Genomic DNA, 21,199 nt, shown 5'->3' with positions numbered 1-21,199 from the left:
AGTGTCAAACTTTGGGTCTGATTCAGCAGCAAGCTTATTAGTGAAGCCCACTTCTGATGACCTCTTCATAATTCCCTCACCAATATTACTCTTCCCTTTCCAAGAGTCTCAGTATAGGGCCTGAAATTGTACTCGGTCAAAGCTTCCTCGGAATTTTCTCCGACGTAATTTTCACCACTTAGATTACTTTGGAAACTTATTTGCACAGGTGTTAGCTTTGAAGTTCATGTGAGGAGGCGTCTTGCGGCTGATGGAATTTTTAACGTTTTATGAGTGGGAACATTCATTAGCTAAGAGAAAAATTCGTGAATGCTGTATCATCGTCCAAGTCAATTTTTTCCTTTTCTGTGTGCCTTTGCTGACTTGCTATTTCGTAAAACTCGAAAAGACCCAAGAGACAAACCCATTTAAAAGCGGCGGTACAATGCGGTATATATCTTAACCCATTGGAAAATAGAAGCTTGTTTAAACAAAGTTCCATCTCCACGCAGATTAAAGTTGTATTTCGACAATTCCATCATTTTTATCGTGTTTATAAAGTAGAAATATTGATGCAATAAAGCTATTTTTATTTCAGACTTTTACAAAGCACTTTTGTTCAGCACTGGCCTTGCTCGGCATAGTTTTTTTGAAGCGTACATTTGCACAAGAAAGACGATTAAAATTTCTTTAATATATTCATATAATAACTTGAACTTTTCTTTGTGAAACTGAGTATTTCATTTTGTCTGCTTGATATTACCAATTTTTAGCCAAATTATTTAAACCCTTGATGGAACAAGATTCTATCTAATACCAGAGTTCGCAAATGCTGAACTCAGCACGTTCAAGGCATTCAAGTTACACATAATTTTTCTGCCGGCCGATTAAGGAACTAAAACTTTTCCGTTTACTAAGTGAATTAATATTATAAACAACGCAACGCTAGCTATGAAGTTATATGATTAGAAAAAAAAGTTGAAGATTCGCCACCATAAGTTGAATCTTTTTCTAATTTTCATTATGTTGAGCTCCCCGAACTTAACACTGTACAAACACACTCATTTTATTCAAACTGCCTTCCATTATTCTTTATTTGCTTACCCTTGAAGATTGCTCAACTTTCAGCATTCAATCTTGTCAACTCGTCGGACATGCATAGCTTTCATCATTCACCCGATCGCAGGCACGCTTTAATGCAGAAATTTCCAGAGTTTTCGACTCGTTGCTTAGAAGTTCCTGTGAATGGAGTCGTTCAATCCAAGTTTCGGCTGACAGGAAGGTGAAGTCGAGAACAAAGTCATTGGTATGGTTTTCTTGTATCCGCGTCGAGTTAGTAGAACGAAGAAGTGTTGTTTGCGCGCTGGATAATAGAGCCGTGCAGTAAATCTCGCCTATTGCAATGCACTTGCAAACTTCGCGTCTGGCCAAAAGTTGGGCAATTGCAATTGTTGAGGGAATCCCATAGACGAGCCGCAGCATGTTTTGTGCAGCGATTTCGGTCTTATATAGCAACGAAAAACTTGTCCCAGAGCTTGAGCCAAACAACGTATGCGGTTTCTAACATTTTATTTCCCGGTCGCAGTTCCAAGCTGCGCTCGTTTAATTTGCTTGTTTCATTGCTCTCTCCCCTGAACGGAATTTATTCAACTTTTGAGGTACGCTGGACCCGAAATTGCAAAACTACGTTGAGCTGGAGTATAATCCGACGAAAAACCCGTGCTATGAGGTCAGACTATTCATTGCGGCCACACAGTAACGTTCTCCGTCATTATGATTTACGTAAATCCGTTTCTTGCAGTTGCTCTGGGTATAATTACCTAGGAGTGCTTATTAATATCCTATTTGAGTATCGCTAATGCAAATGTAAAGAAAATAAACTTTCTTAGCATTTGATTTGTTCGCCACGAATGGTTCCGGTGGCATTTTTTGTAAAACAAAAGTTTAGCTTCTCGATATTTTTTAAACACAATCCCGCTGACATTATTCAGCGCCCCTCTTTCTGAAAAAAAAAACAGATGTGTTCGAGACGATCATCCGTGCCAGTCAAGTCTCATTCGTTGACTGCATGACCTGAAATATTCTCATTATATTTCATTTTCATATAGTATATTTTCAATCGTAATTTTCGTATGAAAACGGGCTTGTTGCTAGCTTATCCAAAATGAAATTTAATTTCTATGCTCAAGCACGACTGATAATTAATCGAGCATCTAGTATTTTTCGAGTCGTCAGCTTCGGACTTGAATGCACGACTTAATTTCATTCGAAACGAGTATTTTCACGCTTTTTAGCGCCTTTTCTCATTTATGGAAAAATGCACTATTGTGCTCGCCATGTCTGTCCGTCCGTCTGTCTGTCTGTCCGTCCGTCAACGAGAAAATGCGCTCTCTGTCACTCACTGCAGTGAGTACTGGGTTATATTTTTTTCGTGTTTTATTAAACAGTTTTCTTCCAGTTTTTGCTAGACTTTTACAGTAATTGTTTAATTTTGTAAGCAATGAGAACATATTTAGATAATTTCCATATTGCTGTACGTAGGAACTATAGTGGGTTATATTTATATGGTTGTAAAGGCAGCACGGGTTACCACTCAGACCAGGCGTTGCATTCCAGATTCCCGATATTGATTCCCGAGCGCTGCCTCGTCAGGGATTCAGCTCGCAAGGAACTCATTCCCAGTTGCCAGCACGCTATTATTATCTTTTTTATTTCCATTGAATATTAATAATGACCTCCACTGTGCGCATAAACGGATGCAGAAGAATGATGAAATGACTCCAAGAATTAGTTATTAATATATCTAGTATTTAGCTAATGAATTCCATTTCTTGTATTTAGCCAATGAATTTCAAACTATTTACTTGAGCAAATTTATCCATAACACTAGAAGAAGAATATTATCATTCATTATGCGTATTGCTCACTCATCTGTACGTTTAGTTTTGATAGAACGGCAAATGAAAATTCAGAGCAAAAGTACTTTTTTTACTCTTCAAAATAAAAGTTGTACAAGAAATATACAGAGTATTCTGTCCAGACACGCGCTTGTTTATCTGCTGTCAGAGCAGCTGCGTGTTGAGTAATGGCTTGTGCTGAGTGATGGAGCTGTGTGAATGTGGTATGGTCATGAGTAATGGTGTTCTTTGTGGTGTGTGTGGTGATAATCGGTTTCCTGGTGTGTGGTGTGGTGAGGAGTAATGGTGTTCTTTGTGATGTGTGTGGTGATAATTGAAGTTTTCCTGGTGTGTGGTGTGGTGATGAGTAATGGTGTTCTTTGTGATGTGTGTGGTGATAATCGGTTTCCTGGTGTGTGGTGTGGTGATGAATAATGGTGTTCTTTGTGATGTGTGTGGTGATAATTGAAGTTTTCCTGGTGTGTGGTGTGGTTAGGAGTAATGGTGTTCTTTGTGATGTGTGTGGTGATAATTAAAGGTTTCCTGGTGTGTGGTGTGGTGATGAGTAATGGTGTTCTTTGAGATGTGTGTGGTGATATTCAAAGGTTTCCTGGTGTGTGGCGTGGTGGTGAAAAATGGTGCGTAATGGTGCTAAGCGAAGTGTGATAGTACAGAATAGTTTTATATGTGGAAATTTCTTTGTGTTATGAGCTAGAATATGAGTTCACTGCGTATTACCTTGAATTTTTTTATACAAGTAAGTGTAAACCGCATCGCTAATGGCACTGACGTCCAAAACCTCACCACGAATGCTTGCGTAACATGCAGACTTTCAAGATCCCTCGTCAATATCGTCATGCTCCTTACATACATATTTCTTATGGTATTTAAAATTTTTCTTAAATTATTTCTTTTGCATACCAGGATCTTTTTAGAACAATTTTTTGTCGAATCGATGTTCGCAAGCAATTAAACGTTCTAAGAGGAATCGAGCCTATATATAACTAATCTGTCTTCATTTACAGCCCGTTTTTTTCTTGTATTCATTGTTCTGCGTCCCTGAAATTATTTTTCTCTTCCAGGTCGAGGCACTAGAAAAGGCTGCTGTTGGGGAGAAGCCGCCCATTGCGACCGCTGCTGCTGAAGACGAAGGCTCTAATTTTAGTTTCAACAACGACTGCTGCGACCTGGACAACTTTTTAAAGTTCCTAAGAGACCGCCAACGATGTCTTCCAAGTTCCTTTAAGCGTTTTCTGTATTATAATTGCGAGCGCATTTTTTAGGTAACGTGAAAACTTCACATTTTTTGTGTAAATTACCGTAGGGTAACCGGAAATTAGGGAGTGATGGGCAGAGATATTTTCTCAAGAATGTAAATCATATTTTCCATTCTGCTGACGGTTAAATGTGCAAAATCTACACAAAATGAGATGCTCAAGGAAAATTTATACCGGATATATTCCTAAAGCAATACTTGAATTACGAACGGAGAAGTGATAACTTTACCATTCTTTTCCTTGCTGAAGTTTTAATTTGATGAGAAAATGAAGTTGAATTTGTTTATAGCCTTTACGTGCAGTACGTTGCTATGCAAGGCGTCTTTATTTGAAGCGTCCAAGGTGAATTTAAAAGATGCCGGTCCCGAATATCTTCACGAACGACAGCAGACTGCGCCACAATCCCGGCACTCAATTAACGCCCCTCACCCGAGCCAACGATTTCAATCAAACTCCCCTTTAGAGGAATCTGTGAGGCCGGATATTGCCAACCACTTTTCTGACATGCGACGCAAGCGGTCAACTACGCAGGAAAAAAATACCGTGGCTACTTCGGGATCCTCTACGAACAATGGTGTCGACGAACAGCTCAATACAATATTGCATGCATCGCCCAACACAGCCGCCAATAACAACAAAAAGAAAATTGATACGATGAAGTTGACAGCGGTGAAGACGGCTGCTCCTGAAGAACGCGACGTCGGTAGAACAAAAGAAAACCATGAAATTGAGGCGAAGATTAGCAACATAACTTCTGTCTCTGAGCGCCCACGTGGTGATGATCCAGAAATTCAATACGATAAAGTGGGAGGAAAAGAAGGCTCAATAAACGAGTTTCTTATGGGTCCTCCTGCAGCGTTACAGGGGCCTGACAACGACGCCATTTCGAACGATAACGATTTTCCTGACTCACCGGCAAAATCGGATCCCAATTCAGACACTGAAGTAGATTCTGACCATAAACCAGCGACGGAACTCCATGGAAGCATAAGTCCTCTTCAAGACCAAGGCTATGGGGTTTCAGAAGGGACCATGTCCGTGACTCCAGGATCCCAACCAACTCCTCGATTGTCTTGGCTTGCGGAGTTCCTGTGCTCTGGACGCGGTCCTGGTTGGCTTGCGTTGAACATTATCCTGTTGGTGTTCATCATCCTGGCTGCAATACTTTCTTTATTCCGCCTTTTGGGTCTTCGCTCTTGCACTGCGCTTCTTTCTAGAACCCTTTATCTGTTCGTGATGATCTTGTGCTTCACCGCGTCTGCGTTCACTGCAGTGCATCTCATCCACCTTTGTTTTGGTGGCAAAGAAGGACTGCCTTTGGTGCTCACTCTTATCCTCACGCACACTCCGGTTCCATGCCTTACGGTTGCATTGTGTTTGGTTCTACAAAGTATCTTGGAGGCTGCCAGAGAACCGTGGCCGATATCGTGCGCCGTATTAGGCCGTGTATCTATCGTGCTAGTATTGGCCAGCGTCGCCAGTGACATAGCCGTGTCACTGCTCCACAGCACGGCACTCCTCATCACCTGCCGTGTCACACTCACTGCCGTGGCGCTTCTGCCGGTCTTTGTGTTCCTTCTTAAGTATTGCAGAATAAGGGAGGTTCACGCAGCGCTCTGCAGGGAAATACAGGGAGAACTCAAGCTCATGGTGCCTCCTGCTAAAGACTCTGTGGCTTACGAACAACGCGCTGCCCAGTATCTCTTAAGAGATATTCTCTCCTTGTGGGCGACGCTGTTGTTGGTAGCTTGCATCGTCACCGTTGTTTTGTGGGGCTGCAACTTGAGCCTCTCTGTGTTTTTCTCATTGCCCCGCGTCCCGGTTTGGTTGTGGTGGTTTTGTCACTCCACTAATGTCCTTTTCCAAATAATCCTCATCATTCTGCTGATAATTTCTTGTGCTATTACTCTGGACGGGCGTCACATTAGTATTTGGCATAAGATTTTCGCCGTTCCCAAGGACATTTTCAGTTCCCCTGAATCGGAATCCGAGAGCGCAAAACGTAATTTTGTGTATGAGCGAGTATCGTATTCAAGCGGCATTGAGAGCTCACAAAGAACGTCATCGTCGCAAAACGAAACAGATGAATCAGATGGACGAACCCCGGTCTCCCTGAACCCTCAGGTAGCCCCATCTATCCGGCCCCGCGTTACACTCCAGAGGTCCGCCACATTTAACTGCGCCCCACGCATGCCTCTTGTTTACGGATATCATCCTGGTTATCCTCATCTCTTACCTCAATACTATCAACGGGCGGGCTCCTACGCCCAAATTCACCAGCATCAAGCAATGCCTTCATCTATGTTAGTCAACGAAGCTGGATTTGTACGTTTTAACATGCCTGTGCAAAATTTTTCTTATCCAGTAACAATGGAACAACCAGAGGAAATGATGAAACCGAACGAAGGAATCCTTCTTCAAGCTGGCGATCCAAATTTGTTCCATCCGCATATGGATATCGAATACAACAGTTTGCGACGCTTTCCGAGACGTTACGCCGGTAGACAAGTGACTAATATCCCGGAGGATCCTGACTCAGGGCACAAATTTAATCCCCCTGAAATTCGCATGATCGCTCACAATTCTTCCAACTCTGAGTACGCCATGAGTGCCGGTTCTGTTCCAGTGTCCCCTTATCATGCGCTTCCACTCCTGCCAGCTTATCCACCTGCTGTCATGCATGCTCCAATCATGTCATCTTTCCACCCTTCAGTTCCATCCTCTACTTCTGCATCGGTGGATATCAAGCCATACCAGTCACCTCCTGCTCTTCCATCTCGAGCTGGTAGTTTCCGGAACCACTACGCAGCTCAGACGTCGCCCGCGTCCAGCCCACTTTCATCGCCATATCAACTTTTGCCAGTTGGGCCCAACTCGTACTTGTTGAACCAGCCCTCTCAGAGGTCTTCTCCCTCGCCTCACCCTCCGGTGTTGACGCCCGTATCGTCGTCCCCTTACCATGGAGGTCTGCCCGTAGTGAAGCAGCGATCATCGAGACCAACGTCTCCTGCTATTCATTCGCTCGCCTTTCCGCCCCCGCCTCCAGTACCGAGTAACTCGCCTTCACGATCAGATCATCAGCAGCCTCAGTCACCTGTAGATTTCGATACCTCACGACCTGCGTCGCGTCTCAGCGCTGCCAAATTGGCAGGCGGGCCTTCGAGTCCGCCGTACTCTAACCATGGCTCTAGCCCAGATACGGGACATTTTAAAAAGCCGCTCAATTATGATGGTTCTCAGAAGAATCTTGAGTACGCTTTGAATACTCCAAGAAATGATGCAAACGCGCAACAGCTTGACGAAACAAAATCGATTGAAAGCACAGTGCGTGACATCCTAACCAGCTGCGAGCGCCCCGTTTTCCGGCCAAGAAAACATCCTCATCGTGGGCGACTTCCGCTTCGAAATCAATCCTTCAATAGAAACGATACACAAAATATTTACGAAAATGGGCCTTCTGCTAACAGAAATTATCAACACGAGGCTGATCACATAGACATGGACACGATCTCGAATGCAGCCGATGGCTGCGTAACAGACGATGACCTACCCCAAGACCCAGTCAGAAACTCAGCGCCCAGTCTCAAGAGAAATCATTCTACCGCGGGCTGTTACTATCCTAAAGAACGAAAAGAACCACAATGTCAGACCGACGATGAAGGTAACAAATATTCTTCTTATCGCTTAAGTCAAATTGGGAGCAAACCAGTTGAATGGTACGGCACATGGGCGGGAAGACGGAAGTCTAGAAACGGTGCATATAGCGTAGATACCGAGAAGAATAGCGTTGAAAGATCATCAGCCGATAACAGAAATTCAGAGAAAAGGCTATCTTCTCGAGCGTCTTCAATTCTTAGCCTTTATAACAAACTAAAGTCAAGGAAAGAAAAGCCACCTAAAGATGATTCTAGCGAAGGCACCGAAAAAGACGAGACGGAAGTGAGTCAAGCGTCTACCTCAGACGACACTCCAACTCCCAGTGAAAAAACCGCCGACGGCATTTCCATAGCTACTGAAGGAGAGAAGGATTTGGACAACCCTCTGGCTGAGGCGCTTGACGAGATCAAAGACAAGTCGCAAGATGAGGCGGACTGGACCATGGATATTCTAAGCAGCAGTTCCGTGCTCTCAGATTTTTATAAACTCAAACCCGACCGACCTCCGCCTCTGCCTGAGCTTGCTGAAGTGGATGGCTAAACGCAGAAAATCATGTACAACTTATAAAAAAACTAGTGCTGACGCAAGCGACGCAAGCTACTCTTATGAATTCATTATCGAATGAACATTTGAAAGTGAAAATGTTATTCTTGAAGAGTTAGTGAACGTCAATGTCTGTGCCTTGTCCAAGAGATAATCACGTGTTTTAGCTTCGAAAAGACTTCCAAACGTTAAAAAAAATAGCTGAGTTATAAATTTTTATTCACCGGACGATTTCTTACTTTATCCTTCAGGATATTCAGAATTAATTTAATCTTTTTTTTTTTAATGCGGGCTGAGATCGTCTGGGTTTTTCAACCTCTTCCCAGGCCTTTTAATTTCGTTATAGTGCCCATTTGGTTATTCATGTCATTTTTATTATTAAGTGGATTTTTAAGTATCTTCGGCTCAGTATTGACAAACCCAATCAAATCATGAGAACCGCAAACATTTGCAATTATCAATTCTCAATGATTATAGACAATCACTTTATTATTGTTCCACATTCTTCACGAAGTAAGGTAGAATTAAGCTATTAAAGTTCGCCTTGTTAAGAACAAATTGAAGTTGACATTGAGGTCAAGTTTAGTGGGACCAAATAATTTAGAACGCTTGCCTATTTTTAATCTTGCTTTTAACGTCATAAATCAACGATGTCTAGGAATAATATAGAAGTTTTAATGCACAAATATAATTTCAGCTTGTTGCCTTCAAATGCCTTAGCTGCAACATGTAGTTCATCTGATGCCTTCCTTGAAATTGTAATAATTTTAATGTGAAAATGTTCTGATGTAGCTAGAAAATTACAATATACATAACTGTAGAGAATTTTAGCATTATAGAGCACTTGATTTGCCTGTTGCAAAAAAACGATGCGACTACTTACCTACTCATTTTTGTTCGGCGTTTTCGCTGAAAAATGGCACTTTTCCCTATACTTTTTAATTTTTCGTCGGTTTGGCATTTGATTCCATTCCATGTAAATGTGGATCTCCTGACCGATCTCTCAACTTTACCGCAGCATCATCGTACTTTTGTATTCTAATTTATTATTGCAATTTTAATGAAATTAATTAATGGTATCACACCTCACCAGTTTAGTCGAATTTTTTTTCTCGTACAACGAAATCCAGTCTTTACTTTATGCCTTAGTTGCTGGTAATTCTATTAAATCAAAATTTCAAATTATCGAAAACTCTTTAAACAGCATACGTTCCATTTTATATTGTTTTCAAATTGACTTTGACATCCATTTTTTCGCATTTGTAAAAAGTGAAAATAAAATGCGTCAATTTATTCAAATTTAGAAGAACTCTCCTTAAATTTTCATCTTTCATTTTTTCAAACAATGTTTCTCTCTTTCTTATTTTTTGGTTAAATTCCTGTATATATTTATGCTTATGTTACCTGAAGTCGGCGCTCTCGGGATATTAAATTACCGTACGATATTTTTTAAACAGAAGTTTTCACATCCGTTATCTGATCTAATATTTATTAGTGAAGTGATCAGTATTAAAAAACAAAGCATTGTAAGAAACTGAACAAAATAAGCGATGTCGCATATAAACTTGATCAACCGAACAAAATATATTGCCACAATTTTAAAGCGAATAAATTATTAGAATATGTATTCTAATTTGAGTTCATAAGGTTATTCCTTGACGGCTCGATAATTTGATCACTATAGATGATAGCATTGAATTGTTCACTTGATAAAATTTACTACTAAATATAAATCCTTTACGATTTTTTAGTAATTGCCTCATGGTATTCCAATAATTATGTGTAAAATTGCGGATCAATGGTGGGAAAATTTCCCTATTGTATTGATAAGGATTTCGCTTCAGGAATTTTACTCCAGCTTCTTCGTTTCCGTACTCGCCGATTTTGTTCTCAAATTATTAGAAGTATTTGGGTAAATAAAATTTGACATTAGTAAATAGTAGAAACTTTATTTACATATGGACCAAATGGAAAAAATCTCAATATTAAGTATAATTTTTGATTGCTATAAAACCAGGGAAATGCTAAATGTCACATTGAGAAATTCCCCGACAGCACCTAGGTATGTTTATAATGACCAATTACACTCACACATAATGATTACTGAAGAGTACTTGGAAGTTTGTAATATTCGTTCCAGAGCAGATTGGTTGCAATGGTTGATTATAGATATCGAGATTCAATATCAGTAAATTAACTTGTTAAATCAATTACTATCAATTAAATATATTCGGCTCAGGATATAAAAATTTAGCTGCGCTTTGACCGTACATTCTGGAATATAATAATTATATTCACTGTATTAATAAAAATCAATGAGATAGTAATACTGCAGATTTAGGAATATCACTATTAAATTTACACTATTATTAAGTGTCGTGCATCGTAAAATCTGTACAACGAGAATACCAGAACACGATTTCAAGGCTATTCGGCTCATTTGCTTTAAACTTATAAATCAATATTGATTCGTTAGGTCGCACGTGCTCTGCGGCCTCTACTATGAATGCGTAAGATTTTGTATCTATATGTAAAGTTCTGAGTTTTAGGGAAAATATCCATTAAGGGTTTCTTCTTTTTTATCTTCAAGAAGCAAAGGAGACTTTCCTGTGCCTTCCTATTTTTTGTACTCATTCGGTAATATAAATTTTCCTAGTCACCCATACCTCTTTCATTCCCCTTATTTTATAAACCTAATTCATTGGGTCTCGATCCATTTTACTGTAGAGCGCACATTTAATAAACAATCATTTTCTTTTATAAGCATTGACAACATTCGATCTGAGTAGCGCGAAAATAAGGTAGCACAAAATCGGCTTTTGGACGAAATAAAAGCGACTTGATAAAACTGACTGATACTTTATGTAAGGCTTAAATTAACATAACATAATGCATTCCAGAAACGTAGAATAAAGTTTATTGCGCGTACCACATTGCACTCGAAAATTAACATTTTATAACGCGTCAAACATCACGCGCAAAAAAAATGATATAATACGTACACTTTAGATGCCAAACAATTGCTTCTCTAGAAGCTGCCTTACACGCACGAGTTGCAGAAAGTAAAATCTTGACACACTACACATTTGAAATCGTGTAGATTTCATCTTTGGCAAACCAAGCTTCTTTTCGCTGACGGTCTTGACGCTGCGTGTTGATCACAGGCGCCTGGACGTTGTATCGCAGCGACCACATCTGGAAGAAGGCTGCCAATATCACCGCTAGAAGGTATAATAGAGAAGAGAGATTCTCGTCAACAGGAAAACTACGTTGCTGGTCTGAACCCAAACTCTCCTGGACACTGCCGGCCTGCGGGAAGTTACCGTACATTCTGGCGTGGTCATTAAAATTCGCGTTGACTCGGAAAAAGTTGCCTAATCGTTGAACTTCGAGAGGAAACAAGTGGGGGCTTCTGACTTGTTTAATTTCGCGTACCGTCCAGTTATTATTCTTAGCGTTTCATAAAAACATGAGAGCAAAGACGCATATAAACATCAGCAATTCTGCAGGAGATGAACTAGGTTTTTCGTCGTCGATTTAGTTCCGTCAAAATTCAGATTTGGCAGAACAAATTTTATCAATAATGTCTCAATATCAAGTCGGCGAAAGCGAACACTTTCCACAAGAGCCTGATGACCGTAAGAGGCTGCGAACAGTATCATTGCTACGAAAGTTGCTTAAAAATAATTCGGTTCGTTCGAACGGTTGTTATGTGAAATATTCAAGCAAAAACGTTAACCTATTTACCTGGTTTACCATTCAAATCTTGAGTTAAATTTAAATTAGCGATGTAATGCAAGGACGCTGTTACAATTTTCATATCTGATTGAAGTTCATTCATGTTTTGAAATTTGAGTTTATTGCCCGCACAAGACATGAAGTGATAATAACTTAAGCTAAGAAATATTTCAGATACAGCTTGAGCTCCTCTCAATAAATTCTGCTGATCCTGAGACCTCAACAGAAGCGTCAATATATTCCAAAATAAAACTGAATTTCCTCTCCATAGCTCCAGCGCATACGAGTAATGGGACGTGATTTGACCTGGAAGTTTGAAGAAAAATAATTGTCACTATGAATTTAAAAACCGTGCATAATTTTTAAACAAAAATTAAATAACTATTTCAATAAGGATTGGAAATCACGTACCAACCTAAACGACAATCGCAAGTCAAGCTGAGTAATGTTTAGAGAAGCTTAAGGGGAGCGTCTACCCTAAAATTGAAAATTTTTACTTTTTCGGTTTTTATACTAATTTTAAAGCTGACATTCTGCCCTATCCAACGGTACCACTGCCATCTCTCTACGTTGATTTAAAGCTGACATTCTGGCCTATCCAATGGTACCACTACCATCTCTGTACGTCGATTTTCACGTACACGACACTTCATGAAAGGGGGGCGGGGGGGTAATTCTTTCAGTAATTAGATACGAGATAATTCGCTGTCCACCACTACAAATATAGTGTTTTTGTGAGGTCTGACTCAGTGTGCCTCCGGGCTTTGTAGTGAGAGATGCGCATGTAGTTGCTCCCATCATCCTTGAGTGGAATCAAGCTCCAGAAACGTTTAGTTTGGAATCTATGCTACATTGAGCGCATATTGTGGTGCGCGCGGGACTTTGTCGCGCTCTCCTCAACATTCACACTTATTGTCACGGAAAACCTATCTCCTCCTAGAGTTTTGAAGCTACAACAATGAGACATATACCATTCAATTTGCAATTGAAATATCTAGAGATTCGTCGTAGCTTTTTTTCAATTTCGTTATAGTTTTGAAAATAATTTGAAAAAAGGGAAGGGAAATTGGGGAAAATCGAAAAATTTTCGAAAATTTTGGGAAAAATGCTCCCACATCCACAAAAATTTGAAATTCGAAAAAAGCTACGACGAATCGATAGATATGGTCCTTACGCATCGAATGATATGCGTCTTGATGTTGTAGCTTGAAAATTCTAAGAGGAGATAGATTTCTACAGTACCCCCTTTTTTGGCCGTTTTCTAAGAATTTCACGTTTTCTTTCATTTTTTTCGAAAAATTGACACGAATAAAAGCTGTCTATTTTTTGATTTTACATTTGTGTACCAAGTTTCAAAGTGATCCGTCTGTAAATAGCCGAGATAATTTTTGGGGCAGACGCTCCCCTTAACGCTACTCGCTCTTGATGCTTTGGATGGCTGGAATCCTAAGCGCAAACGCCTGGGGTCTCAAAATAAATCTGAACTTTCAAAAACAGTACAATTTCAAAGCGTTCGGCCACTTCATATCTCGCGACTGAAGTAAAATAAACAGAAATTATGCCTTTGAAAAGAAAACCGCAAAAAATCGCCAAAATCGCACTCGAGCAGACGGCTCAGTAAAAGTATTGAAGAGTTTCACAGATACTTTAAATGCACACAAATGCACATAATTCAATTAATTTATATAATAGCAAAAACACAAGCGATATTTATCAAGAAAAATGTAACTACTCGATAGACATCAATTTATTTTAGTACATTTACAAGATGAGAAAAATGGTACAAATTGCAGAATAGCAGCAACAGGAGCGACATTTTCACTAAAAACTACTCGATTGACATTAAATTATTTTGAGGAAATTTGCAGGGTAAGAAGAATGGTAGAAATCATCAAAGACATAATTTCAAATATCATGGAATTTTCGTATGCTTGCGCATTGTTAGGGAATGCGGACAAAAGTTCTCTAATTTTTCCGAACTTGAAGTATTTTATCCATTCAGAACACTTCAGCTTCGTGCGTAGCAAAGACGTAGTATTAAGTTCAAACTTAGTCAAAAATAATGCAGGACTTGTCACAAAGTCCATTTCTAGGATGCGACATATAAGGATACGAATTAGTACTCAGAGACTTAACCCATTCACTGTTCTTTGAATTATCGTAAACTAAGACTTTACTACGAATGCATTTATGTGGAGTAGTTCGCTTATATTCGAAATAAATTCATTACAGTTGACGTAATTCTTTAAAAAGATACGAATAAGTCCTTCTCTATGCCAGTATCTTAACCATTCACTGTTCTTTGAATTATCGTAAACCAAGAAAGCCTTACCTGTGGTTTCGAAGAACGTTGCATAACGAATCAGTCGCCATGCATTGGGTCGCCCACTCACGACACGTCCCACCAGGGGATCTGACTTTGAAATGATGTTGATTAAACGTCGCTTCAACGAAATCAACTCGTAATCAACGAGGTTTCATCGTGATTTACCTGGAAGGCGTCGTCTCTAACCCTGTAACGTTTTGCGTAAGCAGATTTCGATCAAAAGCCACAAGACAATATTGTCAAAGCCACATGACAATATCATCAAAGCCACATGACAATATCATCAAAGCCACATGACAATATCATCAAAGCCACATTACAATATTGTCAAAGCCACATGACAATATCATCAAAGCCACATGACAATAACGTCAAAGCCACATGACAGTATTGTCAAAGCCACATTACAATAATGTCAAAGCCACATCACAATATTCTTAAAGCCACATGACAATATTGCCACAATTGTTAAGCAGCCCCAAATGGGCTTTTTACGAATCAGGTGTAAACGAAACCCTCGTTTGAATGGACTGAATAATGAGATTTAATGTATGGCAACGCATGAAAAGTACTATTTTAAATTCTCATATAGCTCTATACGCAGTCGAATTTAAGTAATAAATTTGCTGAGAATAAGTCAATACGAATGTTATGGACTGTGAACTATTTTCTGTCGACAATTTCGTGCAGCGCGAGGGATCAATATTATCTAAAAATCAATTCGAGCGAAGACATATTCCTTGAAAACCGAACCCAAAGCGACGATGGAGCGCTACATACACGATAGTTACTGGCTAAGAATTGTGAGATCACACAATTCTGCTCGCTGATAGGCATAAACGACGCGAAAATGGCGAAACTTTAAGACAAAGAAAAATTAAGCAACGAAACTTCCCGCACAGAATTTGTTAATAAAAATTATCATAAGCTGCGAATTTCACAAGGGAAGCAAATTTTATTCAAATCGCGACTTTCTACCGAAACCGGCCATGAACTTCATCAGACCTCAATCGTCAGCAGTTTAAGTTTTACATTCATCCAATTTCATTTTTCAGTCGTTTTACATCTTAGTTTGACATCCTTGTTTACAAGGTTCGTGTATTCTAAGAGCAGGTGCAGTAAATAACGAACGTTAAATTTGCGGCAATTTGTGAAAATTAACAAGTTTAGAAATAATTTGCCAAAACTCTAATTGTATTATAGATTATATTAATTAAACTGCACCACACTTAAGGCTATTCGACATGAGTGCAGAGAAGCGGCCAAGTAACTCAGAAATTGGCAAGATTTCTATCGAATTTTCTCAACACAAAACACGACGTCAATTCGGTTCGTTTTCTCGAAACTATACGCACTGAATTTATTACTGGCTAAGAAATGATAAATTCATCACAGCACGTTTTTGCTATTTTCTTTCATAGTCCGTTAAATAAGACGGTGATCAAAAATAAGTTAAATGCACAACTGAAGATATTTTTAAGTGGTGGGAATGAAAAACAAACGTTTAGTTCACATTTTTATGCCGCACTGTAAACTCCATGGAGAAATTTAAGATCTTCACGACACAAATTTCGTCCTTAAAAATAAAATAATGTAAAAAGAGAAACCTTCGGTTACTCACAAGCACACGAAAGTATACAATTTACATCACACCTTTCTAATTACGCTGAGTGCAAGAAGTCAGCATAGGAATTCATTATCAGGTCTTTTGATCTTTTTAATTGCTTCTGACACCAAATTCGTCAGAGCTTGGGAATTGTGTTTATACATCAAAGCAGATGATTATATAATGGATGAAATTGGTTTCTACCATCCAAAATTAGACTGTCACTAAATGGAAATCCATTTGGTCACAATTCAAATAAATTTTGTATGCATTGAACACAAACAGATTAAATATTTAGCCAGTATTATGATGAGAATTCGCCCGAAAGCAGACATCAAAATGTAAATTCATGAGAATTTTGTTTTAAAAACACAGAATTTGTAAACAGCAAAAAGTAACGACTCATCCGTTGCATAATTTAAATCAATTAAAAAATGGCTTGCACGATGAAAGTTTCGTTGATATTTCAAGTTTTGAGAAACGAGTTCACAATGAGATAGCATAATCTCGTCTTCATATCGCTGCAACAATCTTAACCAACAACAATATTTAATGAAAAAACATCATAGCTCGGTACTATTACAATCTTCGTCAGTGTCATAACCATAATCGTCATCACTATTTTCCGCATTAATCCATGTAGGTAGATTGAGGCGGTTCACTTGCTTTTCCCTCATGGAAAACTTGGACTTAGTGTTATCTTCAAATGTAACGTTGAAGAGCTTTAACTTGCAATGTTTTTCAATTGCTTTACGAAAAGCCATTCTCTTATCATTACGGTACATTCTACGCAATTTCTGGGCTAATTCCCGACCATACTTCCCTACAGTTTTCTTTCTGACCGCCGATGCTCCATATTTGACATTCTCGAGATGACCCGAGAGAGATTTTCGTTTACAAAGAGTTTTGTGTACATTTTCGCTCAGGCTGCCACCACGGACATTGCTGGAAGACAAACCAGGATTTTTTCTGTCATGAAAACACATTCTTTTTATTTGACAGCATAACTCGTTCTCAATTGAATCTCTTTTCGAGAATCTGAAGTTAATATCAAGGTTAGCTTGGCTCGAAATCTTCGTCTCGCCTTCATTAAATGAGTCTGACTCTGACCGGATCGTGGTTGCAAGTTTTTCGGAAGCATTATTCGTGATTCCAGTTTGTTCGAAAGCAGCGTTCGTGGATTCAATTTGTTCGAAAGCAGCGTTCGTGGATTCAATTTGTTCGGAAACAGCGTTCGTGGTCACAGTTTGTTCGGAAGCGGTCTTCGTGGTTCTAGTTTGTTCGGAAGAAGCATTCGTGATTCCAGTTTGCTCAGAAGCAGCGTTCGTGGTTCGAGTTTGCTCAGAAGCAGCGTTCGTGGTTCGAGTTTGCTCTGAAGCAGCGTTCGTGGTTCCAGTTTGCTTAGAAGCAGCGTTCTTAGTTCCAGTTTGCTCAGAAGCAGCGTTCGCGGTTCCAGTTTGTTCGGTAGCAGCGTTCGTGGTTCCAGTTTGTTCGGGAGCAGCGTTCGTGGTTCCAGTTGGCTCGGAAGCAGCGTTCGTTGTTCCAGTTGATTTGAGAGCACCATTCGCGGTACCAGTTTGTTCGGAAGCAGCATTCGTGGTACCAGTTTGTTCGGGGGCAGCATTCGCGGCTCCAGTTTGCTCAGAAGCAACGTTCGCGATTCCAGTTTGTTCAGGAGCAGCGTTCGTGATTCCAGTTTGCTCGGGAGCAGCGTTCGCGATTCCAGTTTGCTCGGGAGCAGCGTTCGTTGTTCCAGTTGATTTGAGAGCACCATTCGCGGTACCAGTTTGTTCGGAAGCAGCATTCGTGGTACCCGTTTGTTCGGGAGCAGCGTTCGCGATTCCAGTTTGCTCGGGAGCAGCGTTAGCGGTTACAGTTTGGTCGGGAGCAGTGTTCGCGGTTTTATTTTTCTCAGAAGCAGCGTTCGTGGTTGCAGTTGGTTCGGAGATAGCGTTCGTTGTTCCAGTTGATTTGAGAGCAGCATTCGCGGTTCCAGCAGGTTCAGAAGCAGCGTTCGTGGTTGCAGTTGGTTCAGAAGCAGCGTTCGTGGTTGCAGTTGGTTCAGAAGCAACGTTCGTGGTTGCAGTTGGTTCAGAAGCAGCGTTCGCGGTTCCAGTTTTCTCGGGAGCAGCGTTCGTGTTTGCAGTTTGCTTGGAAACTTCTTTCGTGGTTCCAGTTTGTTTGAAAACAGCGTTCGCGGTTCCAATTTGTTCGTGAGCAGCGTTCGTGGTTCCACTTTGTTCGGGATCAGTGTTCGTTCTTCCACTATGTTCGGAAACAACGTTCGTAGTTGCAGTTGGTTCGGAAACAGCGTTTGCACCAGAACTATTTTCAGGGTTTTCTGAGCCGGATTTCACATGCAAATTACTTTTTTTTTCATTCCTAACAAATATTTCTTCCAAAAACGCTGCTATCTCATCCGGAGATTTCTCACTGCTACCTGGGGAAAAGTCGAAGAAATCTTCTACTAAGTCATTCATATACCGAGCTTGACTGATCGCTCTTCTGGCCACCTTAACGACGGTCGGGTTCGTTCGATGTTCAATCGACGTAAGTTCGTAGTCCACTGTCCATAAAAAGTCGTAATAAGTTCATATACAACACATTCCAATATGATGTATTTCAAAAACAAATGTAAAAAGCATTCCTTTACCTAAAGACTCCCAAATGTTTTCACCTTGAGCGACAATGTTGCATGTAACAAAAACCAATTATGTAAGTTATCTTATTGAAAAATGTACTTACATTTATTCATAGCTATTTTTATTAAGATGTTAGCCAACCCTGCGTAATTCCGAATTTTTTGTATTAAAAATTCGGTAAGAGCCACAATAATTTACAAAAAAAATTGAAAAACATTGGACTAGATGGCCTCTATGGCTTTGGGAGGGTACTGACTCGAGGATTTACAAGAGAATATTCGAGAAAATGCAAATTAGTCTCGTTTGACAAATAATTCGACAACGAAAAAACTAAATTTGACGATTCAAGTATTTAAACTGCCTAGTAATGTTCAAAGTTACAGGAAAACTTTTAATCTGCAGCTCTACTATCTATCCTTGGCTTAAAGTGTTCAAGGGGAATTCAGCCATGATCGTCCCAGTAAATCCATGAAATCTAGCAGAGCTCCAAGTAATAGATTTCTTTCTCTATATAATTTCTACCATGAGTAAATAAGCGTGTAACAGAAACGTGTACTCACCCAACAGCTGAGAGCATGAAGGGATTTCCTCTCCAGAAGCCGTTGCTCCGCAGTGGAAAATGGTAAACTCGAGTCGACTGAACTCCGGAAGAACTGAGGGCACGACANATCTAGATGTGTATAAGAGACAGCAAGTATTGCATACATGACTGCCTTGGTGTTCAGACTTCGTGTGTAGTTCCAAGAGTTCGACTTTTTCAAAGTACGTTGAACATGGTATGCAGTAATGACTGCAAAAAACGTGGACTCTAGATTGCGAAAAACTCGCAAATTCAATGTTGCAATCGATGCATTTGTATTTAATTATGGCAGGAAGATTATCTCTTCTCTCCCGAGCTGAACGAATTGCAAATTTTTCACCAGCTTGAATTTTTGCTAATTTTTTCTTCAATTCTGTTTTAATTGTCCTGACATATCCATCTCCATTGGACAAACTCTTCTTCAACTTGATCAGTAGAAAATCGTCGTCATGCACGCAGAACAGCGAACATTTAATTGGAGGCCTGAGTGTTTCTTCCGCGGTGGCCACAATGTCTGCTCCCATTTCCAATCCGGCGGCGTTGAAAAGGCCAATTTGTTTCAACAATGGTGATTATTATTAACTTAGCTTCAACTTTTAAAAAGATTTGTATTACAATAACATCTGCAAAATCTGGAAAGGGGATGAGATTAGCATGCATAAACTCGGTTTAGATGGGGCAATTACTTTACAGTTAGTTTACGAATGGATACTTAGGGTAAATGGGATTGAAAAGTTTCTTCTAAAAATTGTAAATTAAAAAATTAAAAGAATTCAGTGTAGGGGGAGGGGGGACAACGTATATTGAGAATACAGAGGCTGCTCCAGCGTGACGAGTGTCGCAGATTAGAAGGATTGATTGGTCTCTGGTAACGGCCGGCACTGATAAGTCCTTCGTATGAAGAGCACACATATAAGTCCTCCGAAATACAAGCAGACACAGATAACTTGTTTGGAATACGAACTGATAGCAGAGTCGTCTTGGGATACGAGCAGACAGGGAAAAGTCGCCTAGGATACGAGCATACAGGGGAAAGTCGTCTGAAACACGAGCATACAGCAGAGTCGTCTGGGATACGAGCAGACAGGGAGAAGTCGTCTGGGATACGAGCAGACAGTGAGAAGTCGTCTGGGATACGAGCAGACAGGGAAAAGTCGTCTGGGATACGAGCAGACAGGGAAAAGTCGTCTGGGATACGAGCAGACAGGGAGAAGTCGTCTGGGATACGAGCAGACAAAGAGAAGTCGTCTAGAATACGAGCAGACAAAGAGACGTCGTCTTGGATACGAGCAGACAAAGAGAAGTCGTCTGGGATACGAGCAGACTGAAAAAAGTTGGCTGGAATACGAGCAGACTGGAAAAAGTCGTCTGAAATACGAGTAAACAGAGATAAGTCGTCTGAAATACGAGCAGGCAGCAGTCTTCGTTAATGCGAGCAGACAGAGAAAAGTCGTCTGGGATACGAGCAGACAATGGAACGTCTTCTGGAATACGAGCAGACATGGGAAAGGCGTCTGGAATACGAGCAGACAATGTAAAGACGTCTGGAATATGAGCTGACTTGAAAAATTTTCCTAGAATTCGAGCCGACTGGAAAAAGTCGTCTGGAGTACGAGCCGACTGGAAAAATAATGCGGATTACGAACAGACGAAGGGAAGTCTAGCTGACAAAATAAAAGTTGCCTACGTTCCCAGTAGGCAGAACACATCTCCAGTACCGGCGCCGCCGAGCACTTCTTTGTTTAGCCCGAAACTAATTCCGGCCTCAGTGAGGAGAGGCACAGGTCAGAAATGTGCCGTTAATTTCACGTGGGACCACAAATGCACTCAACTGTCCGCTCGTCAATAAAAACTGTTCAATAATTGTCAGCACTGCACTAGGTACGTTTGTGAGGCACTGAGGCTATATTATTACAAAACTACAAAGAGATTTCGGTCATGCTAGATGTGGTGG

At 40.2% G+C, this 21,199-nt stretch overlaps 2 protein-coding genes across 2 annotated transcripts in view; one reads left to right on the top strand and one right to left on the bottom strand.

Annotated features, from left to right (window-relative positions):
- The window catches only part of LOC108675231, a 58,814-nt gene extending 49,619 nt beyond the window's left edge, over window positions 1-9,195 (top strand). Inside the window, exon 3 of the mRNA XM_018163226.2 lies at window positions 3,959-9,195. Coding sequence (XP_018018715.1) covers window positions 4,421-8,350 — 3,930 coding nt within the window. The 5' untranslated portion in view covers window positions 3,959-4,420 and the 3' untranslated portion in view covers window positions 8,351-9,195. The remainder of the gene's footprint in view (window positions 1-3,958) is intronic.
- A 6,725-nt stretch (window positions 9,196-15,920) lies between these two features.
- Window positions 15,921-20,954, bottom strand: LOC108675216 (mucin-19). The gene is made up of 4 exons (XM_018163206.2): window positions 20,933-20,954; window positions 20,331-20,613; window positions 19,226-19,335; window positions 15,921-18,589 (listed from the first exon to the last, which is right to left on the bottom strand). The coding sequence occupies exons 1-4, from the start codon at window positions 20,952-20,954 to the stop codon at window positions 16,587-16,589; spliced, it is 2,418 nt and encodes an 805-aa protein (XP_018018695.1). The 3' UTR covers window positions 15,921-16,586.
- Window positions 20,955-21,199: the final 245 nt, after the last annotated feature.

The sequence above is a fragment of the Hyalella azteca genome, unplaced genomic scaffold (assembly GCF_000764305.2).
Source record: "Hyalella azteca isolate HAZT.00-mixed unplaced genomic scaffold, Hazt_2.0.2 contig14089, whole genome shotgun sequence".
NCBI lineage: Eukaryota > Metazoa > Arthropoda > Malacostraca > Amphipoda > Hyalellidae > Hyalella > Hyalella azteca.
This window is presented reverse-complemented; position numbering and strand designations above follow the sequence as displayed.